At 51.1% G+C, this 26,963-nt stretch overlaps 1 protein-coding gene across 1 annotated transcript; it reads right to left on the bottom strand.

Annotated features, from left to right (window-relative positions):
- Positions 1-1,726: 1,726 nt before the first annotated feature.
- Positions 1,727-22,084, bottom strand: OAS3 (2'-5'-oligoadenylate synthetase 3). Its single transcript, XM_058531458.1, has 16 exons — positions 21,696-22,084; positions 19,270-19,552; positions 17,740-17,915; positions 16,473-16,711; positions 15,329-15,482; positions 14,551-14,895; positions 13,155-13,437; positions 11,325-11,500; positions 10,272-10,522; positions 9,704-9,848; positions 8,803-8,976; positions 7,216-7,501; positions 5,997-6,172; positions 5,420-5,658; positions 4,363-4,510; positions 1,727-4,166 (listed from the first exon to the last, which is right to left on the bottom strand). Exons 1-16 carry the CDS (start codon positions 21,876-21,878, stop codon positions 4,155-4,157), a joined length of 3,270 nt encoding a protein of 1,089 aa, XP_058387441.1. The 5' UTR covers positions 21,879-22,084; the 3' UTR covers positions 1,727-4,154.
- Positions 22,085-26,963: the final 4,879 nt, after the last annotated feature.

The raw sequence follows: 26,963 nt of genomic DNA, 5'->3' as shown, positions 1-26,963 counted from the left end.
TGGAAGCAATCCAAATGCTTATCAACGGATGAATGGATAAACAAAATGTGGCATATCCATACAATGGAATATTATTCAGTAACAAAAAGGAAAGAAGCACTGACATATGCTGTAACACGGATGAACCTTGAAAACATTGTGCTAAGTGATAGAATCCAGACACAAAAGGTCACATCTTGTAGGATTCCATGTACATGAAACGTCTGTAATGGAGACAGAAAGCAGATTTTTTTTTTTTTTTTTTGTGAGGAGATCAGCCCTGTGTTAACATCTGCCAATCCTCCTCTTTTTTTGCTGAGGAAGATTGGCCCTGGGCTAACATCTATGCCCATCTTCCTCTACTTTATACGGGACGCCCCCACAGCATGGCTTGCCAAGCAGTGCCTCGGTGCGTGCCCGGGATCTGAACCGGCGAACCCGGGGCCATCGCAGCGGAGCGCGTGCACTTAACCGCTTGAGCCACCGGGCCAGCTCCCGGAAAGCAGATTAATGGCTGCCAGGGACTAGGCGGGGAAGGGGTTGGAGGGAATGGGGAGTGACTGCTAATGGGTTTTAGGTGTCTTTTGGGGGTGATGAAAATGTTCTGGAATTAGTATGATGATTGCCCCTTGTGATATGGCTCACCTCGTGAATATACCAAATATAAACCTTGTGAATGTGCTAAAACCACTGAATTGTACACTTTAAAAGGGGAAATTTATGGTACGTGAATTTTATCTCAATAAAAAATGTTTAAAATTAGAAATTAAATTAAATTGAAAATTAAAAAAAAAACCCAACACTTTCTTTGGAGCCCTGCATCCCTTGCAATTCACTTCTGGGCTAGGTCCTCATTTTCCTTTGCCTTCTGGCTGCAGGAGATGGGAAGAGCCTCTTCATATGCAACCAAGGAGGCCCTCAGGCTCTCACACTGAGCTTTCAATTGCTGATTGATCACATTTATCTTTTCGTTATTTTTTCCCCCAGGGTCGTGGCAGTAGCCACCCAAATCCACTGGCCTGTTTATCTACAGGCCACTGCCATGCTGTTTAAATACTAGAGGCTGCACAGTATGTTTTCATATTGGGCTAGTCCCTCCTCAAAGCTCTTTTCTCTGCATTTTCCTAGTTTTTCTTGCATGTGTATTTTTCCATAAGACCGTTAGTAGCAACTTGTCTAGTTCCAGAGAAAAGTGCATGTGAGTACTTTATGGGTGATCATTGAATGTATAAGTCAACTTACGGAGAACTGGCATCTATCTAAGGGTGTGGCTGCATCAGGAAGCCCCCAAAAGTTACAGTGGGGCCACGATGTCAATACCAGGTGGCCACTGACAAAGACCCAGGGGCTCGAATAAAATACGCCCCTGCTCGGATCAGCAGGACTTCCTCTCCACTGGGCCCACATGACAGCCACCCCTCACCTCCCACACACTCGCGCTGCCCCGTTTCCCACCAGCTCACAGTTATCCTAGTTCTAGAGCCATTTCGAGAGGGAGATCTAGAGTCCATGTGGTGGGGATGGGAGTTACCAAATTGGGACCCACCACCGACTCCACCCAGGATGAGAACTAATGGCTCTCAATGCCCAGGCCAGGTCCGCATCTGCTGCTGGACACCTGGCAGGGCAGGTCTCTGCTGCCCGCAAGAGCTCTAGGAACTGTGTGTTGCAGCAGCCAGGGCCAACCCAGAAGGTGTAACTTGGGGTCCTGAGAGCTCCAGACTTGGATTCCCAGCCAGCCATCGAGGTGAGTCCAAGACGACTTTATTAACACCCATTCAGCAGCAAGAACAACACAAGATGGAGGCACCAACACGGCACAGGTAGTGGGAGGCCCTGCCTCAGCCTCACCCGCTCTAGTCCCTGCGGGCTGAGCCGAAGAAGGCAGGGGACTAAAGCAGAGGCACAGCTCTCCATCGCTCTCTCTCCAAGAATGATGATGGCGACGGGGAAGCTCCTCCTCCCCGGTCCCCTGTCCTGCATCCCTGCAATGCAAGGAATGTCTGTGTCCCCCCGAACCCCCATGTTGAAACCCTAATCCCAAGGTGATGGTGTTAGGAGGAGGGGCCTTTGGGAGGTGATTAGGTCAGGAGTGTGGAGCCCCCGTGAACGGGATTAGTGCCCTTATAGAAGAGGCCAGAGGGCTGGCTACTTCTCTTTCCCCCATGGAGAATACAACAAGAAGTCTGCACCTCAGAAGAGGGCCCTCACCAGAACCCGGCCATGCTGGCACCCTCATCTCAGACTTCCAGCCTCCAGAACTCTGAGAAATACATCTCTGTGGTTTATAAGCCACCCAAACTGTGGTACTTTGTTATAGCAGCCTGAATGGACTAAGATAGCACCTGACAGGCAGTGCCCAGCAGTGGTCCACAGAGAGTCAGACTGTCTAAGACACTTGGGGGACAGAGAGGGGATGAGTAGTGGCTCTTTCCCTGTTCCCTGGTCCACTCCTCTGGGATGGGCCACTCCATCACCCACCCAACAGACGTTCACGGTGCATCTGCTGGGGACACTGTCCCGGATGCTGCCCCCCAGGCACCGGGCATCCATTTCTCCCTGTGCTACACGGCGTGGGAGACGAAACATTCACCTCTCAGACTCCCCAGCAGTCAGAATCCCAGCTGCACTTTAGATTGTGCTAAAGGACGGAGGCAGAAGCCATCTCTGTGCAGCGCTGGCAGCTGGCAAGTCCTGAGAGATGTTCGTGGCTGCCGGAGGCCACGTTCGAGGGTCTGGACCCAGCTTTGTGGGTGTGAGGCAGAGAGGGCGGCTGCAGTGGTGTGGGCAGAAGCAGCAGCAGCTCCTGTCCTCTGAGTTAGCCACGGTGGTCTAATCTTGAAACCAACAGTCCAGAGGTGGCCCCTGCCTTCTGCTCCTCCAGCCCATCTAGGGATTTAGATGTAGTCCCTTTCTGCTCATGATTCCTGGAGTGCTTTCTGTTTTCCGTGCTCAGCCTTGACTAAGAGGGACCCTGTTGTTGGACTGAAGGTCAGGAGTGCCACCTGCAGGCACCTGGTGGATTTGTTCTGGAGGCCCAGAAACAGGCTGAGCACTGTTGTTGGGGCACTGGCTCACATTTAGGCTCTGTGGATGGAGGATGCCATGGGCGGAGGATTCCAGTGGGTCAGGAAAGAAGACAGGAACCCAGTAAAAACTCAGGAATACAAACAAGGCACGGCATCAAGATGTGCAAACTGGGAGAATGAGTGAAACAGGCAGGGTGGAGAAGAGGAGGCCTCCAATGAGAAGGCATCCAATTAGGTGTCCAATGAGAGGGACTTCATGGCAGGCATGCCCCCACTCCCTCTGTGTCTGTGGCAGACAAAGCTAGCTGATCTGTGCCTGCTCTCCTGCTACTGGCTGAGCTCAGAGAGCTCCTCAGTAGCCCAGAAATACACTGTAGGCCTGCGAGCACCTTCTTCCTGCATCCAGGCCAGGCATTGCTAATCAATCGTAGCACTCATGTCACCACTTTCCTATACTGCATCCATGGCAGACATCACCAATCAATTAGGTCACTCTTCCCAGCTACGTATCCATTCTTCAGAATCCTTCAGAGCACAGGGCTCCAGGCAGCCACTACCAGCTGACTGTGGCTGATGAACGAGATGAAAACTCTGCCATCGCTGTGGAAATTTCTTGGACTGGGGAAGAGGGCGAGGCCACTGGGAGGTCAGGGAGGGTTTCAGCAGGAGGAAGGATGTGAGCAGTGTGGACAGGCAGAGAGGAGTCAGGGAGGAGGACCGTCTCAGCAGGGGTGGGATGCAGTGTGGGATGCAGCAGTAGCTGTCTGAGAAGAGAAGCCATGAGGGTGATGGAGAAGCTGAAAACCCAGGCTGAGGCCGACCCATGGAGTCTGGACGCCAGTGTGCAGGCCATGGGGGCAGAGGAGTGTGTGAGCCGGGACGTGCCCATCTGATATGAGATGGTAGTCAGTGAAGCTCAGTCGGGCTGGGAAAGCAGAAGGGGCTGCCTGGAGGAGGGGGCAGGGTTGGGAGGCAGGGATATCAGTTGGGAGGCTGGACAAAGGAGGAGACAGATGCACTGAATCAATTGCTCTCTCTCTCTCGCTCACACACACACGCACACATCTGGCAGGTGACCCTGAGTCTCCCCATGCCAAGGGCTGGTGTCCATCTGTCCATCCAGTATGACCACTGATTTTCTGGGCTTCACACGGCAGCCTGGGGGAGGGTTATAGAAGATATTGGTTACCCCTAACCTTCCTGGAGAAGCTGACCACATGGACAGACAGGACGTGGAGGCACGGGGCACACCTGGGGCCATGACTGGGCCCTGCCCCTTTGGGAGGACTCACACCCCTCTCCTGATCACACTGCCCCCAACAAAGGGTGCCCCCCCCCACACCAGATCTCTCACCTTCACTGGCCACGGCCGGATGGGGGTGCCATCCCTGCCCATGCAGCACACGGCAGACATGCAGGCAGCAGCTTCCTTGGCCAGCAGGTCCCAGCGGGCATTGTGGCCCAGGTTGCCTGTCGGGTCAGCTGGATCCAGGATGATGGGCCTGCAATTCCCATCCAGGGTCAGTCTTATTCCTGCAAACTTCTAGGTGTTCACCTGTGGGACTGGTTGGACTATTCTCCTCCCTCACCCAACACTCTGCAGGAGACAGGGGCAGGGCTCAGAGACTCCTCTGTGCTCCAGGCACCCACTCCAGGGCAGGAAGCGAAAATAAGCTACGCATGGACCACTTCTCCCTGCTGCGTCCAGGGCAGACATTACCAATCAACCACAGTGCTCAGGCCACGCTTACCCCTTCTGCACATAAAGCAGGCACTGTTAATCAATCACAGCACTGGTTCCACCACTCTCCCTTCCTGCATCCGTGGTAGGCGTCACTAACTGAGTAGGCTACTCTTTTCAGCTGAGCCAAATCGCAACCTCAGAGTCTTCTTCAACACATCACTCTAAGGAGCCATCGTCCACTGCCTGGAGATGCATCATGAACTTGTGAAAACACCTCTGCTGTCTCTGGACCATTTCAGAGGTAGCAAAACCCCCAAGAACGAGACATGCGTACGTTACCTGGTGGGTTCCCAGATAGGGTTGCCAGATTCAACAAACACAACTAGAGGATGCCCAGTTAAATTTGAGTTTTGGGTAAATGAGTAAGTTAGTTTTTTTTGTTTGTTTGTTTTTGTTTTTAGCATAAGTATGTCCCAAATACTGCACGGGACACATTTATACTAAAAAGTTATTCGCTGTTTATCTGACATTCAGATTTAACTTGGATCTTGCATTTCCCATTTACTGGTGACCAGGAAGCTGCTGCCTGTCCCTCACATGCTAAGTGTCACTGTTAGAAAGGCACTCAGTTCCTGAAAGAGGACTTTCCTGTCTCTGCTCTGTGCCCTCGGGAGGCGGGGAGGGAGTGAGTGACCCCAGATATGGGACAGCGAGGGGGGGCCTGAACCTGGGCTTCCGAAGCTGCAGTTCCAGAAAGTCCCTGATGGTCTTGTTCTCACTGCCGTAGTTGACGGTCCAGTAGACACAGAGCTGGGAGTACTGGGTGACCAGCTCCAGAACGGTGCGGAAGCCCTCGGCCATGCTGAACTGAGGGCCCTGCCCGCCCTGCTCCCAGGCGTAGACCGTGAGGAGTTCCAGCCCGTGCTGGGGGGGCAGGGAGCCCTTCCCCGTGGGCATCTTGTTGCACTGGGGAACGAGGAGAAAGGAGATGTGTTGGTCCCTACTGGCAGTGAAGAGGAATGGGAGGGACCCTTCCAGAGTGGGCAGACCCACCCCAAACTTTTATTGAGCACCTACCTATGCCGGATGCGTCACAGTGCATTAGCCCATCAAATCCTGCGACATGGTTCTGCCAGCCCCATTTCTCAGATAAGAAAACTAAGGCCCCACAGCTAGGAAATAGCCCTCTCCCTGCTCCCCTAGCCCAGGGTTCTGGCGGGGGTGGGGCCCTGCCTCCTCCCAGGAGAGTGCTCCAGAGGGAGCGCCCAGGGCCGCTGGGGGGCGGCCGCGTCCCTGTGCCGAACCTGCCGGTACCAGTGCTTCACCAGCCGGATCAGGCTCTTGAGCTTGGTGGGTCGCGAGATGATGAAGTCGCGCTGCAGCTCCGTGAAGCAGGGGGAGTACTCGCCCGCGTTGCTGTAGCTGTGGATGAGGTCCACGTAGACCTGAGAGCCGGGCCTGGAGCCGGCGCCCAGCTGGCCTGCGCACAGGGAGAAGGAAACCATCACTTCACTTCCCAGAGTCGCGGCGGGCCGACTCAGAAAGGACTTCTCGAGATCTCCTGCTTGGCATCTCCCTAGGGGTGGACCGGGACCCGAAGCTAGGCCACAGGGTGTTTTTGGGTGGAACACAGACGTGTCGTGGCCCGCATTACATCCCTGGTGAGGATCTGATTCCCTTTTCTGCCTGCTTTCAAGCCACCTGTTTACCCAGCATGGAGCAAGTCTCGCCTAGGACCTAATCTGTCTTTAATGCTCTCTGCACCTGCTCATGTCTCTCTAAGAAAGGGAGAGTCTCCCCCTTACAGCTTCCTGCAGCTCACACAACTGGATGTGGTCAGAGCTGATGCTACTGTTCTGGTTCCCTGGCACTTAAAGTCACCCCTGATCCCCAGCTCTCGCTCCTGAACTGCACACTGAATAGATTCAGATACATTTCTGGATGAATCTCTCCCTTGCTACTTGTTTTCCAAACCTCAGGAACCAGATACACTCAGATACAGTGGATTTCCTCTGCTGCAGACTCTCCTACCCAAACTCAGAGCTGAACAGATACAGACAGACTTGCATCTGTTTCGTTCAGGGATTTGTCCTCCATCCCCGGAAGGGTCTGGGCACAGAGTAGGTGCATTTATTGAGTGGACTGATCAAGTGGGTCTGTGGCGGGGGGGGAAGTGGTACACAAATACTCAAAGCTGGGGATGCTCTGAGACACTTCAGTGTCCTCACTGTCAGATGAAAACACGGACTCAAGGTCGAGCAGTCCATTGTTCAAGATCATCCAGCACGTCGGTGGAATTGCTGGGACCAGAACCCAGCTCAGGGCCACTGTCAGCCCATTTAGCTCCTTTGTGTGAATTAGGAAGATGTACCCTTTGCAGGACAGATGTGATAAACATCCACATCTGCAATGCCTACGATGTGAACAGGTGGGTCTTGTTGTGCAGTGCACAAGCTCTACAACTGGCCATGACAGCCCTGCCTCTGCTTTTCCCCTTCTCAGGACCATGCCTGGGCACCTCACCTAGGGCGTCAAAGGCTGGCAGCACGTCAAAGTCCACACTCTGATCCAGCATCGTCTGGGATGTCAGGGTGAAGCTCAAGACGCGGGGATTCTCCCACTTGGAGATCTCAAACTTCACTTCAAACTGCCGCTCCTGCTGACAAGCCTCCAGCTGGGCTCGGATCTCTGAGATGATCTCGGCCCGCCTGTTCCCTTGTTCGGCGAACTGGCAGAAGCAGTTGAGGAACACCACCAGATCGGCGTCTGAGCGGCCTCGCAGAGCTGTGCCTTTGGCTGAAGAGCCGCCCTGGGGAGGACACGGCAGGTGGCTCGACCCTCAAAGTACTGCTTGCCGTCCTCCTGCCAGAGCCTCTGGGCTCTGCACTCTGAGTCAGGAACCCGCTGTGTGACCTTGGGCAAGTCACCTAACGTCTCTGTCCTATGTCTTTAACATGGGTTAATACGTGGCATAGTTGTGAGAAAAAGAAATGTGCAAGACACAAGTTCAAACCCTTCAGCAAATGCAAAATTTCTCATTCCATCATGTTTGGGGGCTGGGAGGGATTTGAGAGATTTTTTTCAGGACTGCGGTTCCCAAGCCTGTCTGACCGATGCCTGGCTCCTACGCCCCTGAGACCGATTTAATCTGCCTGGGAGGGGACTGGGCTGTCAGCATATTTTTTAAAAGCCTCCCTGTGATTCTGAGGGAAGCCACAGTTGAGCACAGTGAGTCAGGCTACCGTCCTCAAGTGTTATGGATGAGGAAGGCAAGGATCAGAGGGGGAGGGTATTTGCCTGGGGTCACACAGCAAATCAGCAGGCCTGGGACTCTTCATTGGCTGACTCTATGCTGATGCTGGCTCCAGAGCTGACCCTGGTCTCACTGTGACTCCAGCTGTGAGCTGAGGTTTTATCTGGTGCAGTGGATAATGTGAATTTTTGTACACCCCCAGCATCCTTTCCACCTTCTGGGGTCAGCATCCTGGTTTTCTTGGGGGACTCACTCTTCCCCCACACTCAGCCCACGATGTCCACGTGCGGCTGAATCCACCATGAGACCCAGGCTTGGCCAGTCAGAGCATGATGTCTCGCTAGCCCCATCATGCTCTGGGGATGTTCGGGGATGGATAGCCAGGCCAATGACACTCAATTCCAAGACTTTTCTTTGAATTTCGAGAAAAGAGAATTTCCCTTTCTGGAATCTTAGAGATGCCAAAGACCATCATGTGGACAGGGCCTGTCCAAAGGCAGAAGAAGACAGAGCCAAGAGTAGGAAGGAAAGCTGAGCCCTGATGACTCTGCATGGGCTCCTGGATCTAGCTGTGCCTGAAGCTAGATCTACTCAAGGGCTTTTCATTTACATCAGCCAATACATACTTTTTGTTGCTTCTTTTGAGTTGGCTGTCATGAGCAACCAAAAGAAACTTGCTGGACGCATCTGAGCCCACCCTCTGCCATCTACCCATGACCACGTTCAGCTTTCTGCTCTATGCTTGGCTTTGCGCTGGTTGCCACAATGGCCACAGAAATGGGTCAGGTCCGGGCTGGGCCTGGGAGACATTACCAGCCTGCAGGCCCCTCTCTGCCCACAGCTCTCTGAGGACTCACCTTGACCACCTTGAGCACTTTGATGGGAGAATCCCGGAAGCAGTTTTCCCTCAGGAACGAGCAGATGGTATCAACAGCCTTCTTCACCTGAGCCAGGAAGTCGCAGTCGGGCTGGAGAAACTCACTGATGAACTTGTCCAGGTCCTCGGCTGGGGTTTGGTGAAGGAGAGCGGGCTGCAGAGAGAAGCCAGGCAGGGCCAGCTCGAGACAGCATTCCCTATGAACGCCGGGCCCTGCCCTTTGATATCCTGTGAGGACAAGGCTCCCACTATCCCCTCTTTTCTTCTTCTCAACTGCTTGGCAGGTCCCAGCGTCACAGGGACCAGAGTTCAAGTTCTGCTTCCATCCCCACCACACAGCCTCAGTTTCCCCAATGTTAAATGGGGGCACTAAGGAGGCCCATGCCTCACTGGATTGTCTTGAGTGTTAAGCACTGGTTACGAGATCCTGCTGCCAAATAGCAAATGCGATAGCGCCATAGCCCTTTGGGAGCCACAAATGGCTATCGTCTTAAGCAGGGTGCCCCAGGAGGAGAGCCGTGATGGGGGTTCTCGTGCACGGGATTAAGTGGGAGAGCACTTGCAGGAGAAGGGAGTGAGGGAAGCAGCACAGGGCGGAGGAAGGAGCTAAACAGGCTCAGCTGCAGAGAGCTTTCTCCTGATCCCACGGGGGGCTCTGGAGCATGAGCTGCATCATGGAGTTGGTTCTGCCTTGAAACAAGGGTGGGCCTTTTGTACCCGTGTCACTCAAGCCCTGGCCGGAACGGAACCATCTGTGCCTCAGCTGTAAGCTGTCAGCAGCCAACACTCCTAGCGGCTGGAGATGTGCCGGATGTGCCGGGAAAGGGGATCTGGGAGGGAGTGCCACCAGCATCCGCCACCCCGGGGACCCCCCCTCTTACCATCACATCCCAGGGCTGCACCAGCGTCCCTTCTCTACTCATAAAGCAGGCCTGCGTCGCCAGCACTGCCGCTTCCTGGGCCAGCAGCTCCCAGCTGCCCTGGCCCACATTCCAGGTGGGGTCTGCAGGGTCCAGGATCAGGGGTCTGGGGGCAGAGTGGATGGGCAGGCAGGTGGGGAAGGTGGGAATCAGTGAAGGAGCAGGGGGGTGGGAGAGACTGGGAAGGAGTGAGGGCTGGGGAGATGGAGAAGACTGTCAGGACCTTAGGTTGGCCCAACTTTGCCCAAGAGCTGTAGGATCCCTGCCTGGCCGCCTCTGTCAGGAAGCTGTCGGGTGGCCCCTTAATTTGAGAAATGGTGTTTTATTGTGTTAATAAAACTGGCCCTGGCTTTCTTTGGGGCTCCTTGTGTCCAGGCTTCCTCAGCAGAATGCAGAAGGAAGCGGAGTGGGGAGCAGGGTTGGGGCACCCAAACCCCACCCTGGACCCCTCCTGGGTCCCATGACTCCAGGTGACAGGGGGGGAGGAGAGGGATGATGCAGGGCAGGCAGTGGGGAAGCAAGTGTGCACCTGGGGTTCCGAAGCTGGCCGTGAAGGTGTTTTCTGAGAGCTGGGTCCTCAAAGCTGTAGTTGACCGTCCAGTAGACAAGAAGATGCTGGTGCTGCTGCACGAGCCCCAGGACGGTCCTCAGGCCTTGGGCTGTGTTGAAACGGTCCTTCCCGCAGCCCTGCTCCCAGGCAAAGATGGTCAGGAGCTCCAGGGCGTAGGCTGGGGGCAGAGAGGCACAGGCTGGCCGCCCTCCTGTCTTACGAGCTGCAACCTATGTCATCCAAAGCCAATCAAAGAGTCACTGAGTGTGAGCACCTACTGTGTGCTAAGATGGCCCTACGCACTTGGAGGAGGAGAGGGATATAAAAAACAAAACCACAGAAAGAACAGAAACTTGAAGGTGGTCTGACTCAGGCTTCTCATTTTATAGGTGGATAAACTGAGGTCCAGAGGTGGGTAGTGACTTGTCCAAGGTCACACGGTGAGACTAAGAGGCTCAGACTTGGTCTTTGCCTAGAGTCTTTCCTCAAAGGGTGTCTGGGGTGGTTGTATAGGAATGGGGGCTGCGATGTATTCGTCTTGGTATCCCGACATCCATCACAACAGTTAGCAATGATGGGTGGTCGGTAGACGTTTGCTGAATAAAGGCAGGCGAGCCGGCACTCAGAGGCGTGTTTAGTGAGGGAGCTCTGAAGGGTGCTGAGGATTTAGCACAACTTGCAAAGAAGATGGTGATGGGGGAACAGCACGAGCAGAGGCTTGGAGGTGAGAAAGCACAGGGAAATAATTAGCAGCGTGAGGAGAGAGGAGGAGAAACAGAGGAGCTAGAGACAAACGGTGAATCAAGAAACGAGGACTTGTGGACTCAGTGGAGGAAAGATTCTCTTTCAGCCAAGGGCTTCCAGGTCTGGGCAGGAAACGGATGTAGGATGGAGGAGGTGGTCCTTCCAGTTGGATGGCCAATAAGAAGTGAAGCAGGGGAGATGTCTGTGTAGGGGAGAAGCTGATTGGCTGAGGCAGTTGCCATGACAGCAACTGCATCCTGGGAGGAGAGAGTGGTACAGACGCCTCACCTGGCGGTACCAGTGCTTCACCAGCAGGATGAGGTTCTTCAGCTTGGCTGGGCGAGTGTTCACGAAGTTCCTCCGCAGCTCTGCGAAGCAGGCCGCGTGCTCGCCCCCCTGACAGCCGCTGTCGAGGAGGGTCGAGTAGACGCGGGGCTCGGGTTTGGCGCCAGAGCTGAGCTGCCCTGTGGATGTTCGAAGCACTCTGAGTGCACAGTTCTGATTGAAGACAGCAGCATTCCCAACCCAGCCACTCACCAGCCTTTATTAATACTTCAACATCAATTATAAAACATTGCCGTCAATCATACACAATCTATAAGAGAATAACAAGCAGGACTATTATTTTTTTTAGCACCAACTATGCGCTGTGTGCTTTTAAATAATTTTCACTAATCCACTGAGTAACTCTGCAAGGTGGATAATCTTGACTCTGACAAGCTGTGTGGCAAAGTGGTTAAGGGAATGAGCTTTGGAGACAGACGGGCCTGGGTTCCAATCCTAGCTGTGTGACCTTGACTCTTTTGGTCTCAGTTTCCTCATCTGTAAAAGGGGGATAATAGCATTCCCCTCGTATGGCTCTTGTAAGAATGAAGTGAAATCCACATGTAAGGTGCTTAGAATATGCCATGTGCTCAATAAACATAAACGGTAGCTATGAATAACGTTATTATCTCCCAGAAGAGAAAATCAAGGTGTGGAGAGGAGCTGGAATTGAGTCCCCTCCCTCTCTGTCCCAGTCCACCTACGGAGAAGGCGCTCTGGAATAGATGCCTTCTCCGTAAAAGCTGACTAAAAAAGGTCACCCACTAACAGAGAGGCTTCAAGGGAGCTTGCTGTAGGGCTCTGGGTGGGAGGAGAAAGAAACTGAGGTCCAATCCTATGCTAGGAGTCCAAATTTACAGTATCTGTATGATGACGAAGTCCCAGGCTGTTAATGTAAAACTGGCCTGAGAAGGAGTGAAACTCTCGAAGCCGAGCTAGAAGGAAAGTCAAAATTTGGTTCCCTAAAGGATGTTTCTCCAACCCAGGGCAGAAGGAATGTCCATGGGAGGAGAGAAGGTAAGAGAAGGAGAGAAGATAAAAGTTCCACATATCCCAAAGACGAGCTCACAATAAAAAATTACAGACCACGCGAGGAAATGATCCACCACAAGGGAGAGTCAGGCAACACAACAACTAGGAGAATTAGCACTTCAAGAATTCGAGAAAAGAGGACAATCTGAGAGACTAAAATAATGAAAGAGATGAAAGGAACTGAAGCCACAATGAAGGAACAGACGCCTATGAACAAATGACAGGTTGATTTAAGAAACAGCTGAATAGAACTTTTAGAAGTGAAAAATAAAATCACTGAAATTTATAAAAAATTAAGGCTTGGTAGCAGATTAGACGCATTTGAAGAGAGTTAGTAAATTGGAAGACAGATTTGAACAACGGTGCAGCAGACAGCCCTGAGAGAGATAGAGATGGGCAAAGTGAGAGAGTTGGAAAGACATGGAGAATGAAAGGAGACACCATTTAATAGTCATTCCAGAAGCAGAGATTAGAGCAAATAGGGCAGAGGCAGTATTCCAAGAGAGATTGGAAGACATTTTCCCAAAACTAAATGAAGAATTGAGTTCTCAGGTTCAAAAAGCACAACAAATTCCAAACAGTATACATAAAAAGAAATCCACACGCAGACGTATCAGATACTGAAGACTACTATGAACCAAGAGAAAGTCTTAATAGCTACTGCAAAGGAAAACAAAACAAAACGAACACACACGCACACAAACACACACACAGATCATCTATAAAGACACAATTCTCCAAGGCACAGGCTGGGCACCTCACCCACGGCATCAAAGGCGGGCAGCAGGCTAACATCCATCCAGCTTTCCAGGGCCGTGGACGCCAGTTGGAACCGCAAGGCCTCAGGCACGCTCTGCTCAGGAAACTTGAGGCTCAGGCCCGGGACCGGGTCCTGCCACCAGGATTCCAGCTGTGCCCGTATCTCATCAAGGATCTGCGCACGGCGGGCCCCCTGGTCCCTGTAGTCCTTGAAGCAGTTGAGGAAGATGACCAGTTCGGCATCGCAGCCGCCCCTTAGGTCTGTGCCCCGGCCGAACGAGCCCCCCTGCAGGGGAAAGGACATCTCAGAGCCATGACCCTCTGGGAGCCCAGGAGTCAGGCTCTGACCCCACCAGCTGCATCCTCTCTGCAGCCCTGAAACTGCTCTCTCGTGGATGTTGGGTCCAGGGCCACCACAGCAGAGCCCTGTGACCTCTGACTCTTAGAAGCCTGGCAGCGAGTCAGACCGTGTCTGCCTGCACAGCCTTCTGACCCGGGAAGGCCGCACACAGTCAGACCAACACGCAGCAGCAGATAACGTGGGGGGGTGATGGGAGCCGTGACCAAAGACGGCAGGCACACAGCTGCAGCACCTACCACCGCACATCTGGACCATAGGTTGCACGTGGAGGTCCCAGGGCCACAGGAGGCCTGCAGGTACGTTCTGTTGGCCTGTGTCAATCAATTCATTCATTCATTCATTCATTCACTCATTCATTCAACAGATGTTTATTGAGCATTTACATGTACCAGGATATGCAAGTGGATGAAAGTTACTTGTTCTCCTGGAACTGATATTTTAGCAGGGGGAGGGGGAGGGGAAGGGAGGGACGGTCAGCAAACAGTAGGCCCAGAAAGTGCCAGATGCTGTGTGGAGGCCCACGGAGCAGGGAGGGGCCTGGGAGTGGAGGCTGCGATGTGAAATCGGGCAGTCAGGCCTCAGTGAGAAGGCAACTTGGATTGCAGACATACGGGGGGGAGGGGGAGAGCCAAGTGGATGGGGGAAGAGCGTTGCAGAAAGAGAAAACAGGCAGTGGGGACGTGTGCCGGGTGAGTTCCAGAAGCAGCCAGAAGGCCAACGTGGAGTAAGTGAAGGTCAGAGAGAGACCTGGGCCAGGTCCTACAGGCTTGAGGCAATTTACTCTGTGAAACCATGGAGGACTTTGAGCTGAGGAGGGAAGTGGTCTGATTATGGTTTAACAGTGTTTTTTATGTTTTTTTTTTTTTTAATGTATCATTTAAAAAAAGCTGGCACTTAAATATCTCTCTCTGGCCAGCACACTGCCCCTCCCCAGATGGCCAGTCCCCCGTCTGCCCTCAGCTGTGTTGCTGTGGCTCCGTCCCCTCCCCACTGTGGTCCCCCATAGGTCCCATCCGTGTCTCCACCTGCCCGACTCACCTTGCTGACTCTTGAGGCCTTGTGGACACAGCGCTCACGGAGGCAGCGCAAGATGACATCGATGGCCTTGCTCACCTGCCTCTGGAACTGGGAGCTTGGCATCAGGTGGTCCTGGATGAAGCGGTCCAGCTCGGGGGCAGGGATCTGAGACAGATCTGAGACCATCTCCGGGGTAGCGGGGGCGATGCCGACCACTTTCGAGGGACCAGGAGCGGGGCATGAGGGCTGCCCGCTCCCTATCCTCGGGTGCACACCACTGAGACTCCCGCTGTCCGCAGGGGTCCTCTGGGCAGGGTCTCGCTGGATGGAGTGGTCCAAACCCGGGCATCCGGCACGTGGGAAGCCCTGGAAGTTTGTCGGAGGAGCTGTCTTACCCACGCACCGAGGTTGCTATGCCCCTTCTCTCACCAGCCCCCTCCCATTTGTACAGTCAGGGCGACTGAGGCTGAGAGGGGGAGTGGGAGGGCCACCGCTAGCCCATGTGGCGCCTTCGTGCAGATGAGAAAAAGGTGCCCTTATAGAGGGGGTGAATTATAAGAAGGTCCCCCTGTGGCAGGCGGACACAGCTTGGTAAGCAGACAGTAACTCCACGAAGACAAGGGCATTCCTTCCTCCAGGCAGGCCTGCCTTGGCGGTTAGATTGTTTACATGCCTGGTGCCCTCGCTTTCTCAACTCTGTCCACACCCCATGGCCCCTGGCACACAGTAGATGCTCAGGAAACACTGAGCACATAAATTAGGTGTCGAACCCAAGGATTTCGGGGAGCCCCTCACTCACTGGCCCCTCCCAGGGCTGCACAGGGCCCCCTGCCGCCTGCAGAAAGCACGGGTGGGCGTAGCTCGACTCTGCTTCTCGGGCCAGCCTATGCCAGTGCCAGGCTGCCCCGTTTCCCACATCCCACGTGGGGTCAGCGGGGTCCAGGATCACAGGCCTGCAAATCCAGAGGGACAAGAAGGTTCTGGTTAGCAAGATGGTCAAGATCAAGATCAGAACCTGGTTCCAATCCCAACTCTGCTCCTTTCCAGCTGTGTGACCTGGGGCAGACAACTTCCCTTCTCTGAGCCTTAGATTCCTCATTTTCAAAATGGGGACAACAACCGTGCCTGCTCTGAGGGGCTGTTGTGGAGATTAAATTGCAGCAACGGTCTTCAACTCTGGCTGCACATTGGAATCATAGGATAGCAGGATCCCCCCGCCCCCCGCTCCCTGAAGACCCTGAGTTATTCCCAATGACTTAGCAATTCATCCCTAGATAGATATCCAACACATATGCATATGCACTGAAATACACATCCAAGACTATGTGTAACAGCCCTACTTGTAATAGCCCTGGAGTGGAAACAACCCAAATGCCCACTATGAGCAGAATGGCAAACATACTGTGATAAATTCACACGATGGAACACTATTCAGCAATGAAAAAGAATGAACCACAACTGCACGCAACTCTGTGAATGGATCTCAAAGACTTCATGTTGAGAGAGAGAAGCCAGACACAAAAGCGCACGCTGTATGATGCCAGTGAGATGATTTTAAAAACAGCACTGTAATGATAACACTCAGAATGGGGTTACCTTTGGGAGGGGTGCAAGGGAGGCTCCCGGATTGCTAGAACATTCTACCTTGATCTGGTGGTGGTTTCACAGGTCTGTTCACTTTATACAAAGTCATCAAAATGTGCACTCTGGATGTGTATGTTACACGTCACTAAAACGTTCACGCACAAAACATGTAATATACTGAAACTCCCCAAGTGATTCTAATTTGCATCTTGCGCTGAACCCACTGAACTAGAAAGTGCATGTGCAGCGTTTGGCTTTGGCCCCCACGCAGGCCCTCAGTGGGTATGAGCTGTTTTGTCAATGTTAATTATCTCCCCGAGGCCCGGGCACAGGAGGACGGGCGGGGTATTAGGAGGTACCTGGGTCTCTCAAGCTGGCGCCGCAAGAACTGCCTGACCGCCGGGTCCTCGAAGCCGTAGTTGAGGGTCCAGAAAACGCACAGGTGCTGATGCTGTTGGATCAGGCCCAGGACGGTCCGGAGGCCTTGGGCCAGGCTGAAGGCCTCCTTCCCGCAGCCCTGCTCCCAGGCAAAGATAGTCAGCAGCTCCAGAGCGTAGGCGGGGGGCAGCGTCTCCCTCCTCACCTCCTGTGGGCACACCTGTGAGGGCGCAGGGCAGGGGCTCAGAGGATGGAGCCAGGGGAGAGCTAGATCTCTGTGGAACTTTGCTGGATCCCTCAGTCTCTGGGGCAAGGACCCCGCAGGCTGAGCCTGGGACGAGAGCCTGTGTTCCAAGGCTGTGCCAAGAGGAATCCGGTGTTTCTCATCTGCCCTCACTGCTGGGGCTTCAGCAAGGTAGTTGGCTCATATTCCGGGGGGAGGGAGCAGTATGAGAGTCAAGCCCCCAGGAGGGGGGAGCAGACAGACCTTGCCCAGTGACCTTGCCCAGGGTCACACAGCAAGTCGGTGGCTGAGCAAGAATCAGAATCCAGGGGCTCCTCATACCAGATCTGCTTTATGATGAGTGGTCCAACAGAAGAACCAAGCCATGTGCCCTAAGATTTTGGGAAGCCTGTTCGCTCCCCTCCAGGCACAGGCTGGGGACCCCTTCCCCGATACACAAGAGTCTATCAACAAGCATGAACAGTGCAGGGGGACATTCCCGAGGCTGGAGTGGGAGGTGTACAAACTCCACATCACTTCATACCGTACATCAAATATTCCAGATAGTTTCAAAGCCCTAAATATGAAAAGGAAATCTTAAAACCTTTCGGAGGGAAACATGGGAGAATAATTTGAGAAAGTCAGGATAGGCAGACTTCTTAAATAAGACACATGAAGCACAAATCACATAAGAAGAAGATGAACACATCTGATTACATTAAAATTCAACCATTTCCTGTGACAAAAGACCTATACACAAAGTGAAAGTACAAGCCATAGACTGGGAGAATAGATTTGCATTATATTAACTAAATAAGAATTAGCACCCAGAATATATAAAGAGTGCCAACAAATCAACAAGAAGACAGCCAACCCAGTAGAAAATAATGGACAAATGATATCAACAGGCAATTCCCAGAAAGAGAAACACGAATGGCCACTAAACATAAGAAACTATTCTATCATGGAAGCAGAAATTCAAACAGTCATATGCCTGGAGCAACGACCCTCGCTAGAGGCCTCACCTGGCGGTACCAGTGCTTCACCAGCAGGATGAGGTTTTTCAGCTTGGCCGGGCGAGTGTTCACGAAGTTCCTCCGCAGCTCTGCAAAGCAGGCCGCGTGCTCGCCCCCGTGACAGCCGCTGTCGAGGAGGGTGGAGTAGACCTGGGGCCTGGGTTTGACATTGGAGCTGAGCTGTCCTGTGGGTGTGAAGTTCTGTGATCAGGAAGGGTGCTGAAGACACAGGATGGAGGGCAGTGCTGGTGCGGAGCTCAGCTTGGGGCACTGGGAGACAGTGGGGGGAATTTGCGGGGGATCCACCCGCATCGGGGTCGGAGGATGAGGAAGTGAGCCTGGAACTTCTCAGGAGGCAAGGAGGAAAGCTCTAGACCAGCCTCATTCCAAGATGGTTAAACAGGAACGGTGCTTCCAGCTGAGTCAGCAGTTCTAGAAGCTGGCAATGCTTTCCTCCCTGAGGCTCCCTCAGGCAGTACTAAAGTACCACTGTACATCTCTTTAATTAATTAGTGCTGTGGGGGGAGGGCACGATGCCAGAGAAATATACGGTGAGAGGTTCTGATTCCTTAGCAGGGATTGCTAACATTTTTACTACATGCCAGGCACTGTGCTGCAAGTTTGACATGAATCCCCTCACTGTATCCCCACCAGAACCCTCTGAGGCAAGTACAGTCCTTCACCTCATTTTATAGCAGAGGAAACAGGCACAGAGGAATTCAGCGCTCTGCCCAAGGTTTCACAGCTGGCAAGCGACGGAGACAGGATTGCAACTCAGAGCCGGCCGACTTACAGTATGTATCTTTTCCTCCACCACTTCCCATGGGCTTGGTTGGGAAAATAAACTCTCCATAACTTTCTAGGTTCCTGACATCACTTACTTGCTGTGTGACTTTGGGCGAGTTACTGTACGTCTCTGTGCCTCTATTGGTAAAATGGAAGATAAAACAGTACTGACCTCATAGATTTGTTTTGAGGAGTTAATAAGATGAAACATGTCATGTGCTTGGAATAATTAAGCATTTAATAAGTAGTAGTTATTGTGATTAATATATGGGTACCCAGAGGGTGGGTATACCAGGTGTGGGAGAGTGAGGCTGTCTGTCAGGACATCATAACCCTGGACAAACTCAAGATAGCAATCTCCCAGAGCCTCATGGTCCATAATAATAATGATTGAAAAAATAGTAATGAGAATAATAGAAATAATAGCAAAGACTCATGTAGCCGTATCAGGTGCCAGGCTCTGTTCCAAGTTCATTACATGTATATATGCACACTGCCTTTCCAACAACTCTGTAAGACAGATTACTATCATCCCATTATTATTAGCCTCATTTTACAGATGTGGACTTGGGGCATATTATTAAGCTAAATCAAGCATGGGTGCATTATGAAGGAGAATGCAAAAATCACATCAGTGCTTTTAAGGTAAAATACAAGGTCACACAGCAGGTTGGTGGAGGACAAGAAACGGAAGCCCTGTCTTATTCCTAATGATCTTGCCCCCAACCCTGGAATGGGCCAGGCGCCCCTCACCGAGGGCATCAAAGGCAGGCACCACACTAACGTCCATCCAGTTTTCGAGGTCTGTGGATGCCAGTCGGAACTGGAGGATCCCGGGCATGTTTTGCTTAGGAAACTCAAGGCTCAGACCGGGCACCGGGTCCTGCCACCTGGATTCCAGCAGTGCCCGCATCTCCTTGAGGATCTCTGAACGCTGAGCGCCCTGGTCCTCATAGCTCTTGAAGCAGTCGAGGAAGATGACAAGTTCAGAATCACAGCCACCCCTCAGAGCCGTGCCCCGGCCTGAGGAGCCTCCCTACGAAGAAAGAAAGAACTCAGAATTCCGCACTCTCCAATTCTAGTGCCCACACAGGCTGGCAGGCAACTTGGGTGAGGCAAGTGGGCTGGGTGGAGACTGTGGCCACCCAGCTCCCGGCATTTGATGCCATGCAGGAAAGAGGGCCCAGGGCAGCCAGGTCTGAGTTTTCAAGAAAAGCAATTTTCATATGTAAACCCATGATTTCTAAATGTTGGCAACTAACATTAAAAAAAATTAAAACTGCAGGTGAAACAAATTCTGGTTTGCAGAACATATGTTCACGACTTTGGCCCAGGATCAATACAAAACTGTGATATGATTCGCTGAATTTCTGAGACCTGTCTGACCAGCGTTTCTTTCTGTAAAGCTGGCAGCTGGACGATTTGAGAAGGAAACGCACATTATCGGAGTCTCTGCTCTGTGCTTGATGCCCTGTCAAATATGTGACACATATAATCTCGATTACAACAGGGAAGAACCTGATGTGGTTACACACAGTTACAGACGTGGGTGAGGCTCAGAGAGGAAAGTGAGTAACACAGCCAGGAAGAGGCAAGAACCAGGACTGGGCTCCTCACTTTACAAACCAGGAAACGAAAGTGCAGGGAAGTTCCACCTGCTCGCGATCCCCCAGCCAGGAAAGGCAGGGTGGTGATTTGACCCCAGGAAGTCAGACTCCAAATCCACATTCTTTTTTTGTCCTCCATAAATTAATTCACTTAAAACACTTTTTATTATGAAAGTTTCCAAACCTACACAAAAGAAGAGAGGATTTTGTAGAAGTCTTTGCCACATTTGCTCCATTTGCTCAACGTCTTTTTCCTGTTTGTGTGATTCCAAAAGAAACTCCAGCCAAGGTGTCATTTCGCCCCACACACTTTCATGGGCAGCTCTAAAATGGTGATTCCCAGTGTGGGTGACTGTGTCCCCGGAGGACATTTGGCAATGTCTGGAGACATTTTTGGTGGTCACAACCGGGGCAGGGGAGCCCCTTCATGTTGGCCCTGGGGGGATGTCCTTCTGATGTGACTTCAGAGGTCTGTGACCCCTTCTTTGCTTTTTGGTCCAACCAGAAGCCCCAGGCTCATCTTGTACATCTTGCTCCAGCCCTGAAACCAGCCATTCCTCCAAGGAGCCCTTTTAGCAGGGAATGGCATCTCAAGACTAGAAAAGAAGCCCACAGCCCTACCCACTTCACCACTGCCTCCTTCAAGGCCTTGAATAATCGGAAGGCCATAGCTAAATTCAAGCACGAGAGCTGTTCCAGGTTCTCCTGGAAGCTAAGGATGCCAGCTTTAGAGATCCTTAAACTCTTGCTAGGCAGAAAGTCCTCCTGTCCACCTCAAAGGCAGAAATCTGCCTCCACATCTCCTAGGCTGCAAGTCTCTCCTCCTCCTTTTCCACCTCCCAAGCTAAGACTCAGCCCTAGGAAACCACTAGCTGCTCTGAGGCCATCTCCAGCTCCATCCTCCCAGGCCCCCTCATCCACCTGGCCCCCCTGGGTTTACCCTGAATAGGGTAGCTGACACTTGTCTCCTCCCTGGTCTGTAGGCATCCTGAGGTCACGGGACAGTGTGGCATTTAAGTGACAAAAAGTGGCCTGGGGCAGTGGCTTCACCACGCCCAATCTCAGTTTACCCATCCATAAAACGGGAACAAGAATCCCACCTCACTGAATGTGAAGACTGACTCATTTAATGAGACAGTGTTCCTTGTTATTTGGTAATTTCTCAGTACATGGGGCTGTTATTATAAAGTATCATTATTTCTGCATCCTTAGGGCCAGGCATAGTGTGAGGCCCTTGAAGAGCATAGATGCAAGAATCAGATTCCCTGGCTTCGAATCCTGGCTGGACCTCTTACAGGCTGGCACGTTACTTTGTCTCTCTGTGCCTCAGTTTCCCCATCTGTCAAGTGGGAGTTAACAGTACCTGTCTCCCCGGGCTGTTGTGAGCAGTATGTTGGTGCTGTCGCATAGGAAGTGTGCTATGTAAGTGTTAAAGAAATGAATGAAAAGAGCTGATAAAACCCCTCCCCGTCCCCTACCCCCGACCTCGATGGGCCCGCGTCCTGCGTCCTCCGAGAATTGTCCCTATTTACAAATGAAGCCCCTGAGGTCGGCCCCACCCAGGCGGCTCACCTTGACGATCTTCAGCACCCTCCAGGGCTGGGCAGCCCCGCCGGCGCGGCCCCCGCGCTCTCTCAGGGCGGCGCCCAGGGCGCCCAGGGCGCGCCGCGCGGCCCCCACGAACTCCGCGGGGGGCTGCAGGCTGCGGGCCACCAGGCTGTCCAGCGCCGCGGCGGGGGTGCGGTACACGTCCATGGTCCGGGAGGACGGGCTCCGCGTGCCGGCCGTGGGCTCCGATGCCCTCGCGCGCCTCTGGGTTTGCGTCCCGGCTCTGCGCGGTCCCCAGGTGCCCGCAGCGCCCGGTCTTAAGTCGTGCGCCCGGCGTGGGGAGAGGGAAGGACGCTGCTGACCCGCCTCCCGCAGCCTCCCCACCTCCTCCCCCGCATCGCAGAGATTCGCCTCCTTCCCCGCTGTCAGTTTCAGTTTCGTTTCTTTCCCGCAGCTCCGGGCCGGCGCACCCACTTCCTGGTTCCCTTTGCACTCGCAGCGCCCTCTCCTTGGCCTCCCCGCTCCCAGCACCAGGTCTACCTTTCCTGCAGCTCCCAGCAAGGATGAACTCAACACAACCGAACAGAACGCCTCCACAGCAGCGGGTCCACAGAACACAAGCACGGGCGCCGACTAATCTACCTTGAGCATTTAAGAAATGTGCAGGATTTACATGAAAAAATGGTCAGAGCTTGAATTGAGCGGCCTGGAGGACATTTACGTAAACAAGTAGCTCCTGCCTTGCTCTCTGGCTGAAGGATGCCTTCTAAACACCAACAATCATAAGGAACTCGTGCAGAATGCTTGTCCTGCGCTGCTGTACACACATCTCATGTAATCCTCCCAACAACCGCCAGTAGATGCTGTTATTATCAGACCCATTTGATAGATGAGGAAGTTAGGATACAGAGAATCTAGGCATCTTGTCAAAAGGCACGTAGCTGGAAAGTTGTCAGACTGGATTCAAACCCAGTGCAAGCTCTCACTGCTGCACTCTATTCTTTTTGGAAAAAAATTTATTTTGTTGAAGTCATATTGGCTTATAACATTGTGTAACTTCAGGTGTACATTATTATATCAGTGTCTGTATAGACTGCATAGTGCTCACCCCCAATAGTCGTGTTTATCTGTCACCATATACATGTGCCCCTTTGCCCCTTTCGCCCTCCCTCCACCTCCTTCCCCTCTGGTAAACACCACCTAAAGCGATCTATAGATTCAATGCAATCCCAATCAGAACCCCATTGACATTCTTCACGGAAAGAGAACCAAGAATCCTAAAATTTATATGGAACAACAAAAGACCCCGAATAGCCAAAGCAATCCTGAGAAAAAAAGAACAAATTGGGAGGTATCACACTCCCTGAGTTAAAAATATGCTACAAAGCTATAGTAATCACAACAGCCCCATACTGGCAGAAAAACAGACACACAGATCAATGGAACAGAATTGAGAGCCCAGAAATACAATTGCACTCTATTCTTACAGGAGCCAATTCTTCCTAATAATTCACACATTTAGTGCAATTCTCATAAAAATTCCTTTGTGTGTGTGTGTGTGTGTGTGTGTGTGTGTGTGTGTGTGGCTTGGTCTAGGGTAGTGACAAGTGGTTAATTTTGGGTTTATTTTTCCTTCTTTTTTACATTAAATTTTTAAAAATTGAATTCTTTTCTCCCCCTAGCTTTATTGAGATATAATTGACACACAAACCCCTGTGTGAGTTTAAGGTGTCCATTGTGTTGATTCGATACATTTATATCTTGCAATATGATTACCACTGTAGCATTAGCTAAGACCTCCATCCCATCACAGTTACCATTTCTTTTTTGTGGTGAGAACATTTAAGATCTACTCTGTTAGCAACTTTCAAGTGTATAATACTGTATTGTTAACTATAATCAGACTCTGTACCTTAGATCCCCAGAACTTATTCATCTTATAGCTGGGAGTTTCTACCCTTTGACGAATGCCTCCCCATTTCCCCCCAACCCCCAGCCCCTGGTAACCACCATTTTACTCTCTGTTTCTATGAATCCGGCTTTGTTCGATTCCACATATAAGTGAGATCATACAGTATTTGTCTCTCTCTATCTGACTTATCTCACTTAGCATAATGCCCTAGAGGTCCATCCATGTTGTCGCAAGTGGCAGGATTCCCTTCTTTCTCATGACTGAATAATATTTCATTGTATGTGTGTACCACTTCTTCTTTATCCATTCATCCACTGACACTTAGGTTGTTTCCATATCTTGGCTACTGTGACTAATGCTGCAATGAACATAGGGGTACAGATAACTCTTTGAGAACCTATTTTCATTTCCTTTGGATAAATACCCAGAAGTGGGATTGCTGGATCATATAGTAACTCTATTTTTAATTTCTTGAGGAAGCTTCATACTGTTCCCCAGAGTGGCTGCACCAGTTCCCACCAAGAGTAGACAACGATTATTCCCTTTTCTCCACATCTTTGCCAGCACTTGCTGTTTCTTGACTTTTCGATAATAGCCATTCTGATGGGTGGTAGGAGGTGATATCTCGTTGTGGTTTGCATTTCCCTGATGATTAGTGATGTTGAGCATCTTTTCCTGTGCCTATTGGCCGTCTGTATATCTTCATTGGAAAAATGTCTGTCCAAGTCCTCTGTCCACTTTCTGATCGGGTTGTTTGGGGTTTTTAGCTATTGAGTTGTATGAATTCTTTATACATTTTGGATATGAGACCTTTATGAGACACATGATTTGCAAATCTTTTCTCTCATCCTGTAGGTTGCCTTTTTACTTGGTGGATTGTTTCTTTTACTGTGCAGAAGATTTGTAGTTTGATGTGGTTCCCTTTGTTAATTTTTGCTTTTGTTGTTTGTGCTTTTGGTGTCATATCCAAAAAATCATCGCCAAGACCAATGTCAAGGAGCTTTTGCCCTATGTTTTCTTCTAGGAGTTGTTCAGTTTCAGGTCTTATGTTTAAGTATTTAATCCATTTAGAGTTAATTTTTGTGAGTGGCATAAGACAGGGGTCCAATTTCATTATTTTGCAGGTGGTTGTCCAGTTCTCCCCACACCATTGATTGAAGAGACTGTCCGTTGAGTATGTGAGCTTCCTTGTCAAATATTAATTGACTGTATATGTATACATTTTTTTTTTTGGTGAGGAAGTTTGGCCCTGAGCTAACATCCATTGCCAATCTTCCTCATTTTGCTGAGGGAGATCAGCCCTGAGCTAACATCTGTGCCCATATTCCGCTATTTTGTATATGGGATGCCGCCACAGCATGGCTTGATGAGTGGTATGTAGGTCCATACCCGGGTTCCAAACCTGTAAACCCTGGGCCACCGAAGTGGAGCTCGTGAACCTAACCACTATGCTACCAGGCCAGCCCCCTGTATAAAAATTCCATTTTTTAAAACTTCAAACATACTATTCCTAAGCCTGTATATAAGAATTAAGAATTTTTTTTAAAAGACAGAAATGAGAAAGGAAAAGGAGTTTAGAATGGCACCTCTCACACCATATTCCATATTAAAACATTATAGAGCTACAAGAGTTAAATCCTTTTGGGACTGGTACAAAGCTGGGCAGATCGTAAGCTGCAGAGTGGAAACTTCAATCTACATGGTAGTCCGTTGCCTCTCCCTGTTCTGCTTCTTCCCTGTTGCTCCTCCAAGTGACCAGAATCTGCAGACCTGAGCTCTTTCCCAGGCCTGGCCCATGTCAGAGTCCATCCACTCCTCCCCATCTTCCTCAAAAACTCATTAGCCCTTTGTTCCATCAGCTCAGGGATCCAATATTTACTCTGCTTCTGAGTATATCGCAGGTAACAATTAATCTTAACAAGAGCTTCCTGCAGTCTGCCTCAACCGGAAGCAAATAGACGAGGTCAGAGGGTGAATTTCAGAGGTCATGGTGAACTAGAGGGAGAGATGGTGGATGCCGGTGTGTACACCCAGTTTATATTTTGAGTAGTGAGTGCCACATCACTGCGGGTATTCAAGCATAAGAAGAAAACTATTTTGGAGGTTGGATGTTGTGGAGGGGATTCAAGCCAGGTGCCTTCAGCCATAAAGTCATGGTTTTCGTGCTTACCCATTAATCACAGTCACCTTCCTGATCCACAGGTCACTTTAGAAATTTTCCATTTGAGATGGTGGACTGAACATACACTCAAGATCCTACTGAAATGATGGCAAAGGTACATTAAAAGTATCGTGCAACTCAACAGGTTGGAAATTGAGAAAGAGAGCCATCAAGGGACCAGACATTTGAAGAATTTTTAGAAGGTAGAAAACAGAAGGGTCAAGATTGGATCAAGATGGTGACTGAGCATATGCACAAGCCTTCCACTCCCCGTTAGACCTCCAGGAATAACAGGAAAGAGATGAAAAAATTCATCATTGCTGCTGGATCCTAAGTAGAGGTGCCTTTGGTGAACTGGAGACTTCTGAAAGAGATACGGGATTGGATGAAGGAGGAAATTACAGCCTGACACACAGGAAGAAGAGGATAGCTATGCAGGGTGGGAAGGGCTCTGGAGCTCCAGGGAGGGGTCCTGGCATCTCACAGACAAAAGTGAGGGGTGTGCAGGGAGGAGATTTGTGTGAGGAGGATGGGGAGGGGCTATCTGGGAAAGCTCACCCAGGGCTTCAAAGGTGGCAGTATGCTAAAACTCACACTCTCGCTCAGCTGGGGGGACCTCGGCAAGAAGCTGAGCACCCTGGGGTTCCCCTATGATCCCTGAACCCCAAACTTTGCATCACACATTTCCTCTCTTTGTTAGGCTTGTGGCTGTGTTCTGATCTCTTCTGTGAACTCTACCCTCAGCTCTGTTGCCTATGCATAAGCTCTGCCAAGTTTCGTTTCCTCAGCAGGAAGTTGCCCAGAATGGGGTGTTACCTCCGGGACTCCAAAATTTATGACTCAGGTGCTTCAGTTTTCATATGGCAATTTCTATCATCCCTTACACACTTGCTTCTCTTTCCAAATCTCATGAAATTGTCCTTGAACCAGCAGCTCCAAATACCAGCACCCCAGATCTTTCCATAACCTGGGTCTGCCGGCTTTGCATAAACTATCAAAGCTTGGCTGACAGAAATATTTATCAAAAACTTTTTTTGCAAGAAAAATTGCTTTATTGTTTCTTGTGGTCATATAAGTAATACAAGTTTACTGCAAAAAATTAATGAAATCAGAAAATTCAGAAAAATCGAAAGAACACTCATAATGGTATAATCAGATATACTCCCTGAAAATATTTAGGTCTTCCAGGAACCAATCATTACAAAATGAGACTAAAGAA

This window comes from Diceros bicornis, chromosome 35 (genome assembly GCF_020826845.1).
Source record: "Diceros bicornis minor isolate mBicDic1 chromosome 35, mDicBic1.mat.cur, whole genome shotgun sequence".
Taxonomy (NCBI): domain Eukaryota; kingdom Metazoa; phylum Chordata; class Mammalia; order Perissodactyla; family Rhinocerotidae; genus Diceros; species Diceros bicornis.
Note: the sequence above shows the minus strand (reverse complement) of the source record. Positions and strands in the feature narration are given on the sequence as shown.

Coding starts and splice junctions, on each gene's coding strand:
- OAS3 (XM_058531458.1), bottom strand. CDS start 21,878: ATGGACGTGTACCGCACCCCCGCCGCGGCGCTGGACAGCCTGGTGGCC. Junction 11,501..13,154: donor GCCCGCCTTTGATGCCGTGG/GTGAGGTGCCCA, acceptor GAACATCCACAG/GGCAGCTCAGCTCTGGCGCC. Junction 4,511..5,419: donor CTGCAGCTTCGGAAGCCCAG/GTTCAGGCCCCC, acceptor TGGGAATTGCAG/GCCCATCATCCTGGATCCAG.